This window comes from Nymphaea colorata, chromosome 4 (assembly GCF_008831285.2).
Source record: "Nymphaea colorata isolate Beijing-Zhang1983 chromosome 4, ASM883128v2, whole genome shotgun sequence".
Classification (NCBI taxonomy): domain Eukaryota; kingdom Viridiplantae; phylum Streptophyta; class Magnoliopsida; order Nymphaeales; family Nymphaeaceae; genus Nymphaea; species Nymphaea colorata.
In genome coordinates, this window is record NC_045141.1 from 2,547,255 (window position 1) to 2,562,256 (window position 15,002).

The following is a 15,002-nucleotide window of genomic DNA, read 5'->3' on the forward strand; positions in this document are numbered from 1 at the left end:
ACACACACAGAGAGAGAGAGAGAGAGAGGTGTCTCTCTTACCGATTCTCCTGTCATTCCGCCTTTCAGCAGTTCCTCTTTCTTCTTTTTCATCAGGGTAGTCGCTCAATTTTTCTCCAAAAAAACGTAACTTATGTTGGTGTTGGGTGGTGTACTGGGGTTAGTCAAGAAGTGTTTGAGGAAGAAACGAGAGAGAGAGAGAGAGAGAGAGAGAGAGAGAGAGAGAGCCAATAATCTCAACTAAGTTACATGAAACCACCAATAGGAAGAAAATATTTTTTACAAGCGAAGGGGAATGAATGGGCGGGAAGCTTTTTTATCATGTTTTTTTTCAATATCATAAAGCTTTTATACTAGTTTTTATTTTTTTAATATATGTTTAATTTCTTAATACTTTTCAAATTTTATTTTTATAATCAAAATACACTTTTTACCATTTTGATTCACAAATGATTTCAATTAGGTGTGCTTGGGCCCATTTCAAATTTAGTACGAAAAATTGACATATTTATATTATATGCATATATATATATAATTACATTTAAAGTTAATAAATGTCAACCCAAGCACGAGCCCAATTGTTGAAAGCCTGACAAGCCCTTGGCCCGGTATTCAGTTTTACTTTTTATTTGAATGTGATTTAATGACTCTAAACTTTTTAACTTTTTTTATTTGATTTAAAAAACTAATTTGATTAAACTCGAGTTAATTGTCTAAACATTTCAAGCATAAGTTAAACTCGAGCTCGATTTGTTTATCAACGAGTCGACTTTTTTTCTAGCGAATTTGAGTCAGACTCAGTCTCACGGTGGCTAAGCTACTACAAAGAACATCTCTTGATGCATTCATTGATTGCATAAGATAGTTTAACTAAATAGTTGTAATTACATAAAATAGTTTAATAAAACTTGGGTTTTATACTCTCAATTTACAAATTTTAAGTTATTTTCATATACTTCCTCTGATCAATTCTCTTTTTCTAAATACTTATCTAAACAACTAGTCTATCAAGTGAATAAAATTTTTATGAGATTGCATGTCCATAGAGAAATGATGTGTTTGATTAATTATTAAAATAGTTTGTTAAATAAATAAATTATTCATATGACTTTCATACTTTTTCCATATTGACTGTACATATTGAACTATGATTTTTATATTTTTAAATAACAACAAATTTTAATTTAGTAGACAACTTTCCTATAATGATCACTTATTGATAATTATTAAATCAGGTTAACCATATTAGTTCTCATTTACAAAATACATTGTTTAAGGAAATTTTCTCATTTCATTGAGTTAATTAAAATAAATTGCTTTACATATGTATAAAGAGTGTCCAATGTTGTCAAACCTCCATTCATTCCACATTATCACTAGCTCTTTGGGTTAGACCTCTTAGTATATTAGTTTGCTTAATTACATAAATTGAACAACTTATAAATTGATTCATTTGCATATTGTATTTTTTATCTTTCAAAAAAATCGTTCCATTTATCTTTCAAAAAAATTGTTCCATTTGCACATTTCACGCCCTGAATTATTGAATTGGTTTCATGATTCAAATATTCAATCAATCTATTTTTCTTATGAGCTAAAAGTTTTTGTTTTCAAATTCATGAACTATGTTATATCAAATAAGCAAGACTTTTAGACAAGTTGTATGATTATACAAAATAATTTACTTGATCGATTAAATAAGTAATTGGTAAATTGATAAACAAAACCTTTTTTAATAGTTCTGCAATTTTTCCATATTAAACATATTTATTTGATATTAATTTTCATATTTCTGAAAATGTCAATTTTGTTGAAATTTTTTAATTGAAGTTTTCTTTATTATTTACACTTAAATAAATAAATTATTTAAGATATTCTGCCTAGTTGATGTCTTAACTATAATAGTTTGCTTGAATACATAAAAACGTTCAATTAAACACAATACTAATTAATTAATTAAAGATATTTTGTATGATGTAGTTGTAAATATTTTAAGTCAAATGGTGTATATGGCAACTATAAAACCATTCATATTCATAACTCTATGGAAGTCATTAGCAACTAGTCGACCTTTTCTTAATGGAAAATTTATATTCTTATCATACCATGATGTTAAGTTGGTGTGTCTGGTTGAACTTTTTGCCCAAAACATCTTACCATTGTGGTAGGTTACAACTTCAAAACTTGAAGCCACCAACTCATGGATATCAACTCCCACAGTTTGAGGTTGGAGTTCAGATTCGGATACCAGGTTACAGTTCAGATTTGAATATCAGATTATGGTTCAGATTCAGATATCAAGTTACATTTTGATTCAGATATACTTGTTAAGGTGTTTATTATCCGATCAGATATTTATTTAAAACTGAATCCCAATGCGATATGTTAAATTTCTTTTTATATCCAATTTTTTTAAAGCAATTCAGATGGATATCCAATTCATTGACATCCCTACTTGCCCCCATCAAGACGTCCCTATTCAAGGTATGCGTTAGCCATGTAATGCTCTAAGTTCTAGTTTGATTTACCTAATTGCATGCATTTCAGATGTGATTTTCTTATTTTCTGATCATCATTAGGAGGTTTAATATGTTACGTGCTTTCTCTTATAATTACATATTCATGTTTGGAGTATCAAGGTAAGTTTACGCCATGCTTTATTTGCTTAATAAAGGTTAGTAGATTTTTAAATTATTCCTCAATGAAGTCCTTACCTTTATCAGCTTCTATTCCGAAACCCTTTAAAATCCCGTCCTAGTTAGACTAAAACTAGCTTAGATAAGCTTGAGGTCTTAAACCCATGTTTGTTTCTAGCTAGGCTTGGCACTAGCCAAGTCCGTCCCTTTAGGTTCATTTGAAAATCACATCAGACCTACTTGATGTAACCAGATAAAGTAGACTCTAACACCGATTTAAAATGAACCATTCCCAGCCTAACTCAGCCGTAGCCTGGCTTAGCTCACTCCAGTACCTATGTTACTCGAGATGTCCAACCTGAGTTGCGTTCCAGCCTAATCCAAATCGAATCAAGGTCAACCTAAAACATTGGGTTCAATCAAGGTCCAACTAAAATGGACAACCAAAATTCGCTCCTAACTTAATCGAAGTAAAACCTAGCTTGATCTACCTGATGAAAACTCGACCACTTGAGGTGCTCAACCCAAGCTATCGAAGCATAGTTAAGGTAACCTCAACTCACACCGTAGATCCTATAGCTAAGAATGGATCTGGTAACTTTGTTTCAGGTCCAAAACCTGAACAACGGCCACGCTAGGTCTCAGTACAAGTTAAATAGGCCTCTTGCCAAATCATACTTTGTAAAGCCGCTACTCACTTCAGTCGAGGTCCTCCACCTGGTAAAATATGATCAGGTCAACACTATAAGGTTAAACTCTCATATTTAAACTATATGTAGGCTTCCTTTAGCATAAAACCCTTATAGGTTTGAACCCAGGATGAAACATCTGAGGCAGCAACTTAACTCTACGTAAACCTGAGAAACTCAACCAAGGTAGGAAGCAAGTTTAATGATACAGCTCTCAAGAAAAATCCCCTTTTGTCGAGATTGATTTGCCGTCTCCAAACTTGGAAAACTACCATCACTTCATCAGTAATAGCTTAAAGTTCTATTAAATCTCCAGGTGTTGCATGGCATGTAGACTAATCATGCTTTAGGATCATGCATTTGCATGGCCCACGAACATACTGGGAGGAACAAAAGCTCCGCTTTGCTTAATTGTTCACCTTATAGTTCTGAGGCCAAACTTAGGGTAGAAAAACATGTTTAATTATCATAAAAAAATATGCTTCTTAGTAAGCATGTTTGTCTCTTATTAGTATATTTACAGTGGTATGTCGACAGAAAAATAAATTCTGAGTATGATTTGGAACTTGACCTAATTGCCTCCAGTAAAGGCACCAGAAATGGCTAGATCTTTTACCATCCCGTCAAGACCCACAACCACTCCCCCATTACAGAAAAGTTGATCATCCTCAAGGTGATCAAAATTTCTATGTATACAGTTTGCCACAAAAGTATGATTATGCCATAACCACCATAGAAAAAATAACAAACAAATTTATGAACTATATCATTATAAGATTTTATGGGATCGCTCATGGCACCTAAGAAGCATTTGTAAGACATGAGTCTCAAACCATTCAACATGTTTTTCAAACAAGGCTCAATACTGATGAAAAAAACGAATGCTCTAACAAAAAATATCAACTTTCAAAAGGAAGAAATTGAAAGTTCGTCAAAGGTCATGGCAAAAGGAAATACTATTCTGCACAATAAAGGCATTTCAAGCAATCAGAAAAATATTGGATTTTATGTCAATTTATATGATCACCATGCCAAATACCAAATCATTCTCAAAAGGATTGCAAGATGCATGCAATGATGAATAGCAAATCAACTTTCACAAGGAAGAAATTGAGTCGTCGCAAAAGGAAAAATTATTCTACACAGTAAAGGCGATTCAAGCAATCAGAGAAATGTTGGTTTTCAATTTAAAAAATGTCGATTCATATGCATGCCATGCTAAATACCAAATCATTCTCAAAAGGATGCAGGTGCATGCGATGATGAATTACAAATCACTCATTTGAATTTCAGAACCATGTCCCAATCTAAAGTCCAAATGCGTAAGCTTGCACATATGAGAAAAATGTCATGCTTGATTTCGTTCATGCTATATGTCAGTTTGAATAAGTGCTACTGACTTATGCAGAACTCTAAGATGAGCACTTGGGTTCAAACTCAATGAAAATTGGTATTCGTATGGCTTCATAATGAATATCCTTTTATTTGACATCTAATATAATATATGGTTTGAAGTATGCTTTCTCTCCAATTTATTTGCATCAAATTCTCACTCCATGCAATGTCAGCATGAACAATTGCTTAAGAATCAATTAGAACTTTGCAAAGACCAACAGGTTTCAAATTGAATCGATTTTCATGAAAATTTGGCTCCCAAATAAGTAAATTACGGCAAAAATACATGTTTTAACATATGGTTTTTTGTGCAAGATGAGGAGAGCACGAATTTCATTACCAAAAGTTTAAACCCATATTAAAAAATTTTAAGAGTTATCTTCCCTCCACACACTATGAAAAGGGGTGTCCCCCTCCTTCTAAGCATATCATCTTCTTTGGGAAAATTTCAATTAAGTGCTTAGAAAAACGTCAGGAGAAAAAGCAAAACTTTTAAGCTCTAGGTCTGAGCCTGGGCTTGATTTGAGTCACAACAGTGGACAATCAAGTTAATTAACTAAGACCAAAAGAACCAGCTTACAAGAAGGCGCAGGTAAGGTAAATCTCTTTTCCCTCTTCTTTTCTTTCTTTTTGCATTTGAGTTATTTTATTTTCTGCTTTCTTAGATAGCACGCTTTAGGTTCTGCTTTATTTGCTTCGTATGTTTAGGTTAGTTATCATTGCTTGCATGCTTAGGTTAGTTTATTTTTGTTTTAATGCTTGGGTTGGTTTGTTTTCATTTGAGTGCCTAGATTAGTGTAATTTCCATTAAGCATGTTGTAGTTTAATTAGTTCCGGCTTTCTAGATAGATTTACTTTAAATGTATTCTAGGGTAGGAATGTGGGGCTGGTAACCTACTCCTTTCCCTTTTTTGATTCATTTGATTCTTCCAAATTTTAATTCATGTTTATTAGTTTTAATAGTTATCATCTAGTTTACTTTATTGCTTACTCAGACTTATTAGGATCAAGCATATGCATTATTTTTTAAATCATGCACCTGGATCTAGGACCATCTGGAAGCTAGGCTTGACCAATTAGTAGCATGCCATGCGACAAACAGAGTGCCGGCATGTGAAAGCTCAGCTCAGCCTAACCTCTACACGAACTCATTTTCAAGACAGTTTTTTTAGTGCATATTTCTAAAATTTAAACCTGTTTTCAAAATATTTTTCTAAAACCCTAGGTTCAAAAATGGTTGAGGCCTTTCTAGGACCAAACCCAATTTACGTCTTCTAGGACCTAGCTTAGACCAGCCCTAGAACCCATTACACCATGACCTAGACCTATCTCAAGTCATAGGATTAGAAGCTAACTTAGCCAAGCCCACTAAGCTCGCTCAATGCTTAATCAAGACCAGACATTGAGCCTACTATTTGGATCCATTATTTGAAGCTAATCAGGTTGGTTCAACTCAAGTCTTAGTCAAGTCAACTTCACCTTATTAGACCTAGATCATACCTTAAACCGTGACTCAAACAGATAGCGTTTGCTTTGACCTGGTTTCAAATCTCAATCAAATAAAGCTCACCCTCACTAGCCCTAGCTTAACCCAATTTAAGCTGACTATCATGGAAAAATCCCACCTACGTCTTCTCTAAATCTCGAAGTCCAGTAAGGTCAAATCTTGTTTGAATAATAGAATTTAAACTGGGATCTGGTTTTTTATTGGACATAAATGTCAAATCAAATTCTGAACTTTGTATCTACAATATAGAACTTGGATCATGGATTTCGGAATTGGATCAAAAGAATCTTCGATCCAAAATTTGGATCTCAAACCCTAGTCTAATTTCAAACTGGATATAGACCAATCCAGTTTAAATACATATCATAATTACTTAACTCTGGATATTGGATTTGATCTACACCTTAAATTGGAACTCGATTTACCAGGGATCTAAAAACACATTTTCTAACATTGGATTTGGATCTTAAAAGCCATTGAATTTCAGATTTCAGACATTTTAAGTCCATGTCACAAAACCCCATAAACCAAATCTAAACCATGCTGAAACTTAGTTTTGCATGCATCATATTAGACTTAGGTTTCGTTTGCATGGATCAATGTTGATCAGGAACATGAACTGTGTCCCCTCATCATACTACTAGCTCATGTAATTCCTGTCTGAATATCCACATACATTTCAAAACTCTAAAATTTCTTAAAGGTATTTTCTTCTTCAACAGGTCAGATAATAATTAGAATTTAAGTCATAAACATAGTCCTTGGTCTGATTACCCTTGGTAAAGGTATCATGAAGGGTCAGACCCTATACTGATAGGACGACCCTCATATCTCTAATTCCTACATAAGGAAAATGAAGGTGACTACAAATTTTATTTCTCAAATAAACGGGCTATATGCAAAGTTGACAAATTTTGCATGCAATCAAAATTCCAATTCGAACTCTCTATAGGAGGACTGAAATGTGGTCCACATGTGACAATATAGGCATCTCTACATTATTTGTACATGTTGTTCTCCCATTGGATTGTTTCCATGTCACAATTGATGGTTGCAAGAGCTTCAGACGTTCACACACTGTCAGTTTATACATGCATCATCGTCTTGATCTCCACCATCACATCAACTGGCTCATTTTTCTAAGATTCTACAAAATTATTTTACATTGCCTAAGAATTTAAAATATTGATAAACACAAATATAGTTCTTCTTAAGGATTGCGTGCATACTCTCTTCCCTTTGGGTGCTAATCATGGCTACTAAAAAATAATGTCAGCCATATACAAGTGCCAACTTGTCTTTTCCTTTGAACAACCTTTGGAACCACTAGCTATTTTGTAATTGATACGTGTTAATAATTTCCTCTACAAATATATGAATGACTTTTTATGCTGTGACTTTAAGTTGCACTTATCGAGGCACTCATTGAACCCAAACTTCTGGTTAAGAATATAGCATAAATTCTTCCTCTGCATTTTAAAATACAGGCCATAAAGGTAGAGATGTGTGTTGGCCACACATGTACTATGACACTTGCAATGTTGTCTCCATCTGTTAACACCACAATGGGTGAACCACATTCAAAGTCTCACTAAACCATGCAAACATCCATACAACACTATCTATTGTCTGGAACATTGCCAAATATATAGCTTTGCACATGATTGTTGGCACATACAATGTGAATAGCAAATTGGTGAGTGCTAACCTTCATTATGATGTTGAAGATAAGACCATCACTAAAGCACTCGTAGCATAGTAGTGAACAAGTGTCTGCCCAAAACACGTTCGTTACATGTTCATCCAATTGAATCATAGTATAAAAGCTGGGGTCAATGCTCGACCTTTTATGGAGACAACTTACAATAGCATGTATTTCACTATTCTTCATAGCACTCCATCTCCTTCGCTGAATGTGGTTCTCTAGGTCGGAAAGTGTGAAAGGTACATTCTCTCATCCACCATCCAATTAAGTAATGTAGTTGAAAGTTCGCCTTGGAGCAATACCAGCATGAGATTCTAACTCTTTGATTACTACATAAGCATGCAGTCATGCTCTACTAACAGCATTTACGTTATAATGGCAAAAGAGTCATGTGTTTTTACCGGCAAAAACATAACTTTGATAGCATTTGCATGAAAAATTTTCACAGCTGCATGCACCTACAATTAATAAGTGAGTAACACGATGTAACATTGATAAAGTTATAGTGGACATGTCTTTCATAACATTTTACACGTTGATCATTTTGGAAAAAAAAAATTAGAATAATGACAATGTTTTTACACTTGTTGCTGAGTTTAACATGATATAGATGATTACAACATGCAGACGTCAGTTGTAACAACCGGTTGTCTCTTTTATTGGACACAGCAGTAACCAATCAACTTATGCTTCAACAGAATATCATTCATTTTTCATCCACAATTGTCATCCCTACAATGCGTAACAAGCAATGTAGACACCGGAAGCACTCTCCCTTATCTATAGATGAACTAATTTCTACCCAGTATCATTTACATGCATTTTTTTTTACAAGAAGTGTCATTGCCAGGCAGCTTATTGGATGCTTTTATTGAACAAAAGTCCCATTGAATCCCTTTTCATCGAGTAGGAAAATTGAAGTTGCTATTTCATAAACAAGAATTTGCTGTAATAGTAGTGGCAGGTGTAAAAAAAGCAATTGAGGGCTATTTGAAATTCAGTTTTTATTTCGGAAGTGGGTGAAGCGTGTCTTCGGAATGCCTTTTTTTGTATTTGCTACGTTATCGTGCTAACTTAAGGGCATGCAAAGAATGCAAAACTTTCAGCTATTTGACAGTAGCCACTTCATCGAGAGATGTTTAAGGGCACTTCTGGAATGCTACCTTGTTACTTGTTGGCATCAAAGCTTGCAGATTCTACTTGATCTAAAGGACTGTGTATCAACTTCCCTCACCTCTTAGGGGCCATGGCCCTGTCGGTCTTAAAAAAAAAAAAAAAAAAAAAAAAAAAAAAAAAAAAAAAAAAAAAAAAAAAAAAAAAAAAAAAAAAAACCAAAATTTGGTACCTACAATGTTGAAAATTTTCAATTTATTCTCGTAAAATTTTTTAGAAGTATTCTTTTGGCCTGTATAAAAATTTAGAAAATATTATTCAGCCCCCATGAAAAAGTTGTGGCTCTGCACCGGCAAAAACAAGGAATCATTTCCATAACTGCGAACCTCAATTAAACAACTGCCAACAATCCTCAAAGAGGTTTCGATTTTAGAACAACAGTTAACTAACCATAAATCAATCAAAGGTAGAGCATGCCCAAGGTAACACCAAGGCAAAAGCTGTAGGCCAAGCGTGCTGCAGATGATGTGTCTTTCTCTTTGTCATTTAGAGAGGATGGTGGTGGCACTTCCGCAGCGGGGGCGGAAGCCGAAGCGTCGGCAACCGGACCATCAGCTGGGGAAGACGCATCCGGAGCAATATCGCTAGGAGCGGGTGACTCGGCGTCATCGGAAGGTGGGGCTGGTGGGCTTACTGCAAATGGGTCTGGCGAAGGTGTAGCGGCAGCCGGCGGCGTCAACGGTGGGAACGCCAAATGGGTTCCGGGCGAGAAGATCTCCGGTGCCTTGAGGGCATTGTCTATCGAGTACAGCACCACTTGTTGTTGGTCTAAAACGGTTTTAACAATGGAGACGGTATTGACGCCAGTGTCGAGAGCGACATTTTCACCGTTGGGCTGAACTTTCAGTTGAAAGTTTGAGTTGCCATTGGAAGCTAGCGTACCCAAAGGTGCAGCCACTTTTTTCAAGTACTGAGATGGAAGGTAGCCAGCAACAGCGTGGTACAACGCGAGGGATACCTTCTGATCGGATGTAAGGTTAGTTGTCAACTTTGTGATGGCTTGATCCTTTGGCGCAAAAATGGTTACCCCGCTCTTGGCTGAGTTCTGGAATGTCTGAATCGCTCCCGTGGACTGCAACAACTCCGCAAATGCCCTGAAGCCCGAGTTCACCAGAGCGGAGGTGATGTTCACCGGCGGTATGGAGGAGGAGCCGTCGTTGAAACCAGGCGGGAAGATGACGCTGCTGATCTGTAGGACTGATACGTCATACGGCTGTGATGCAATGGATTTCACCAGGTTGGCGCTCAGGCTCGCACCTTGCATAGCGGAGCCAAAGGCAATCGTGCCCGAGCTCAGGACGGTGACATTCAGGAAGCCTTCCTCGCCGGTAGCAGTGCCGGTGGTCTGGAAAAGGGTAGTGAGATGGGTGGTCTTGTGGGAAAGGTGGTGAAGTTTTTGTTCGTCATAGTAATCCAGGATGACATGCAGGCTGAGAACCCTCTGGATGGCATCTAGAGGTAGCCCAGAGAGGGCAGACATGCCATCATTGCTCACGGCAAGGATGGTGATGGTGCTTCGGCTATTGATCGCGAACACAAGGTTGGTCTGCGAGAGGTAGCCATTGAAGACACTGAAGTCTGAAAATTGGCTGAGGATGCTGTTGATGTCAAAGGACGACGCCGATGATGCAAGAAGCAAGAAAAACAACGAAAGTGTAGGCCTATACATGGCAGATCTGATGTTCATGTTTTGCTGTTGACAGGAGCTAATGAGATGACAGAGTTCCAGTATTGACGAGGAAATTAAGAGGTTGGGAGAGGGATTTTGTGATCCTTCCCTCCGCGCCTGGGAAGAACACGGCGAGGGGACAATATATAAAGAAGGGATGGATAAATTTGGACTGTACACATGTAATTTTGCGACAGGTGGGAGAGAGAGAGAGAGAGAGAGAGAGAGAGAGAGAGAGAGAGAGAGAGAGAGAGAGAGAGAGAGAGATGGGGTTCTGTTTCTTCGCATCGCATCCGCTTGCTATTTCTAGGGTTGAAGAATGAATGGTGGAATTGGCGGACCAAGCTGCTTCCTTCATTGTCTCCAAGTTTTGGGGGGAAGGACTTGACGAGTTGTACAGACCGGTATTCCTTACTAATTTCTTGCTTGTAATTTATATCTGTTCTACCCAGATGCCACTGTAAGGTGATAATACCCCTTAGCTGGATATTGGGTTATATATATGATTCCTGGCTGGTCGGAGTCCAAAAACAATTATATGCAACAAAAGCAAATTAAATCCAAATCTCAGCAAGGCCATATCTGCATGCGCATCTGTTTATCTGTAAAAACAAATTACAAGCAGATAAAATTTGATCCAATATTTCAGATTGGTTTTTTTTCATGTGAATTGAAAGTTGAGCCTGCAATGATCAAGCAAACACATTCTAGTCGGATTCATTTTTACAGCTCAAACCAAAATCAAAGGGAGATCCACGTAGGTATGAGCCTGCAAATGGTCGCTAATATCAAGAAAATAGCCAAATTTTGGATAAGCCATGCTTGTCCAATTGAAAAGCCAAAATTTGGAAGAACCATGCTAATTGTCTAATTACATCCTTCCACTCTACTATAGTCTATAAATCTAAAATTCATTGAGAAAGCCAGGAAGAATGATGGTCCAGTTCCAACAACGCTAGACATACATGGGAAAATTTGGGAAGAGAAGCAAGAGTATTTGCAAGAGAAGACCGGAGCCAATCAGCATTTCAAATTTTCAATAAATAATTTCACAAATGTGATAGAGAATCCGGGTCAGTCTGGTTCATGTGCAGGATGAAACCAAACACTAAAATGAAACAAGACATTTTCAATAAACTAGAAGAAGGCCGCTCATTGTGAGGAAAACAACACAAGGTTAAGAAAAAAATGATTTTACTCATTCTTTTTCTGTTGAGGTGTCGCATGCACATGACCATGTGTTTTGGGGATCCATGAATAGTTGTTCTTAGGTTACGCATGAGTGAAAAAAAATTGATACTCATGTGGTTTACATAAATGCCCTTGAAAACATTCGACCCCAATTCTTATCCTTTTACCTTATAAATGCTCTAGTACTTGTACAGTTGCAGTGAAAATGTGTTATGCCTCTAGGTTGATTTATTGATCTGCTCTACCTTTCTGAAGAAATCAATGTGTTACATTTGAGGGTCAACCTACATGGGTGAAGAATATGCTAGGGTGTTAAGAGGACAACACAAACTAGTACATCAAATCATTAAGACAAGGCAGGACGTCTTGAAGAATGAAAAAATAGGAGTGTAGGAAGTCATGTTGTAGAAACAAATAAAAGGATAGAACTACTAGGCCCATTACCAAGTGACCATCTCCCAGTGTCTTCATTCTTCCGTCAAAAATCATGTGCACGATTTACAATGTCATATTGTTATTGTGGGTCCCAAAAGTTGACATGAAAGGTCTCATGATGAGGCATTTTATTCCAACTTTTTTGAACTATTGACAAGTTTGCTTTCTTATAAAGACATTGAGGAAAAGAAATGACATCAATTGGTAACATCCAATGATTAGTTCCACGTAACTTAAATTGCTAGATATAACTTAAATTATTGTGGTCATATTGCATTCTTTTTTGTTATATCATCATGTATAATCTGATGTGCGTATGCTAAATCACCACCATTATATACACTAATTTGTAGTTGTGAAATATATAATGTAAATTTCCATGATAAACTCACTTGTGTTAATCACTTTATTTGCCTTAAAATTTTGTCATATTGCTGTCTGCATAGTCAAATGCATGTGTGCTTCATTGTCATCATCATATATATTAATTTGCTAGTGGTAACTTATTGCACCTTATTGGTTTCATGCATAGTAAGTTGTTAATGTTCTATTTTCGTAAGGAGGTTTTCATTGTATTACTGTCGATGGCTGTCTTTCAGTTGCTAAATGCATCGCTCTAAATTTTTTATGATCATTTAGTTTTTTTCAAATTGCATCATTTTGTGCGTGCACATGCTCTATTAACCACTTCACATGATATCACTTGTCGACAATGGCACTCCTATCATCTATAATTGCATGAAAATTGTATGTCAATTAGTGGAAGGTGCTAATAATGAGAATAACACATGCATGAAAAAAACACATCCAAAAGATTGCCTACACATTAAATATTTCACTGAACGGTATGAAAGATGCACTAAATGGAAGAGAACAAGGTTGTGTTTCTTCCCAATATGAGACTGATATAGGTGCAGATATTGAAAATGTTGTTTACCTTTACATGGTGAATTTAGCTCACAACAAGGCATCAAAATTGGGAAATACTTCTTGCATACCTTCTCATGTGATTATAACAATGATTTGGCACCACTAACTATGCCTCATTTTTTGATGTCACATAACGAATTGATATTTACAATATGTGAATCAGCTAATGTTGTTGAAACTAAATGAACAATGGTTTACAATCACTTTGCAAATATAGTGGTTGGGAGAATATGTCATTGACAACTATGAGATATAAAAGCCATTTAAGGAGAAAAAGAATGGAGCCGATAAAAAAGGTGAAATATGTGCCATGGGTACAGAGGGAATCAACCTAAGACTTTGGAATTTTATACTGTAATACAATTAGATGAAGATGAATATGCTTCAAATTGTTCTGGTTTGACTCGAGGTCAAGAGGGAATTATGATTCCTCCAATGATGTCCTCATTTTAGCATAACATTGAAGATTAATACTTAGCAATAGCCATTTCCCATCATGTACAAACTAAACCATTACCCACTAAGCTGAATTTTTAGGAACACATTTTTGTTTGAACTTTGAGTGGTGGTTGAAAGTCTTTACAAAGTAATGAATGGGTAGACACCTTAAATTGTACTAACATATGACAATGCAATAGCAGCTATGGTGCTTACATGTGTCTAGGGCATCCAATTTCTATATTTGTATCATATATTCTAAAATGCAGCACATAACATGGGGGCATGAGTATAATTAAATGACAAACTACAAGCAAGGTTTTAAAAGCTGCATATTGTAGCACAAAGATAATCACACTTTGATTTAATCAAATGATTTGTGTGTAACCTTGTAGAAAATACATTGTAACAAAGGTTAGATATAGAAAAGAAAAGTAGGCATTTACATATAGGAGACACACGTTGTGAAATATGATGAGTACGTAATGAACTTAGTGTTACATGCTATAGTAAGAAATTGCTCCTACTCATTTGTGAATTATTTAAGGATGGTCAACATAATGATAGTGCAAAAGATGATAAAGGCTTCAATATGAGTTTGAAAACCTTGAGCGTGAAATCTAGACATGAGTGACATATTAAATACCTCAATTTCATTTGAATGACCTCAGAAGGAGGTGATTAGGCCACGAATTGCATCATACAATGAGATAACCAAGAAAAAAAACACAAGTACCACATAGTGTGAAGGGAGAAAATTCTCCTATGAGATGACATGATTAAATGTGTGTGCAAAATATGATCTGAAAGTTTCTTTATGTTGTGATGTGTAAAACACTTGATGGGAAAACACTAATGAAATTTTTGAATCATATGTCACTAGAAGATGGATGAAACATGCAAATGTAGAAATTCCAATTTCAAGTCATGCAAATCCTCTAGGTAAGTTATGAAATGCTTCAAAGCCTCTGTCAACTTCTATGTATGATCAATTATATATGTTGCGGATTTGACATTAAGAAGTGAGGAACCTTATGAGTGTGGGTATGTGTGTGTGTATATATATATATATATATATATATATATATATATATATATATATATATATATATATATATATATATATATATATATATATATATATGGGTGAGGGATAAAACCATAGCACTTAAGTTTCTGCTCAAAAAATTGTTTTAAACAAAATGTGAACTTTCTAATATTTTTATAAACACTCA

General features: G+C 35.6%; 1 protein-coding gene across 1 annotated transcript; it reads right to left on the reverse strand.

Moving 5' to 3' along the window:
* Positions 1–9,399: 9,399 nt before the first annotated feature.
* LOC116253118 (fasciclin-like arabinogalactan protein 8) lies at positions 9,400–10,886 on the reverse strand. The gene has a single exon (XM_031627886.2). The coding sequence runs from the start codon at positions 10,789–10,791 to the stop codon at positions 9,505–9,507; it is 1,287 nt and encodes a 428-aa protein (XP_031483746.1). The 5' UTR covers positions 10,792–10,886; the 3' UTR covers positions 9,400–9,504.
* Between the last annotated feature and the right edge of the window lie 4,116 nt (positions 10,887–15,002).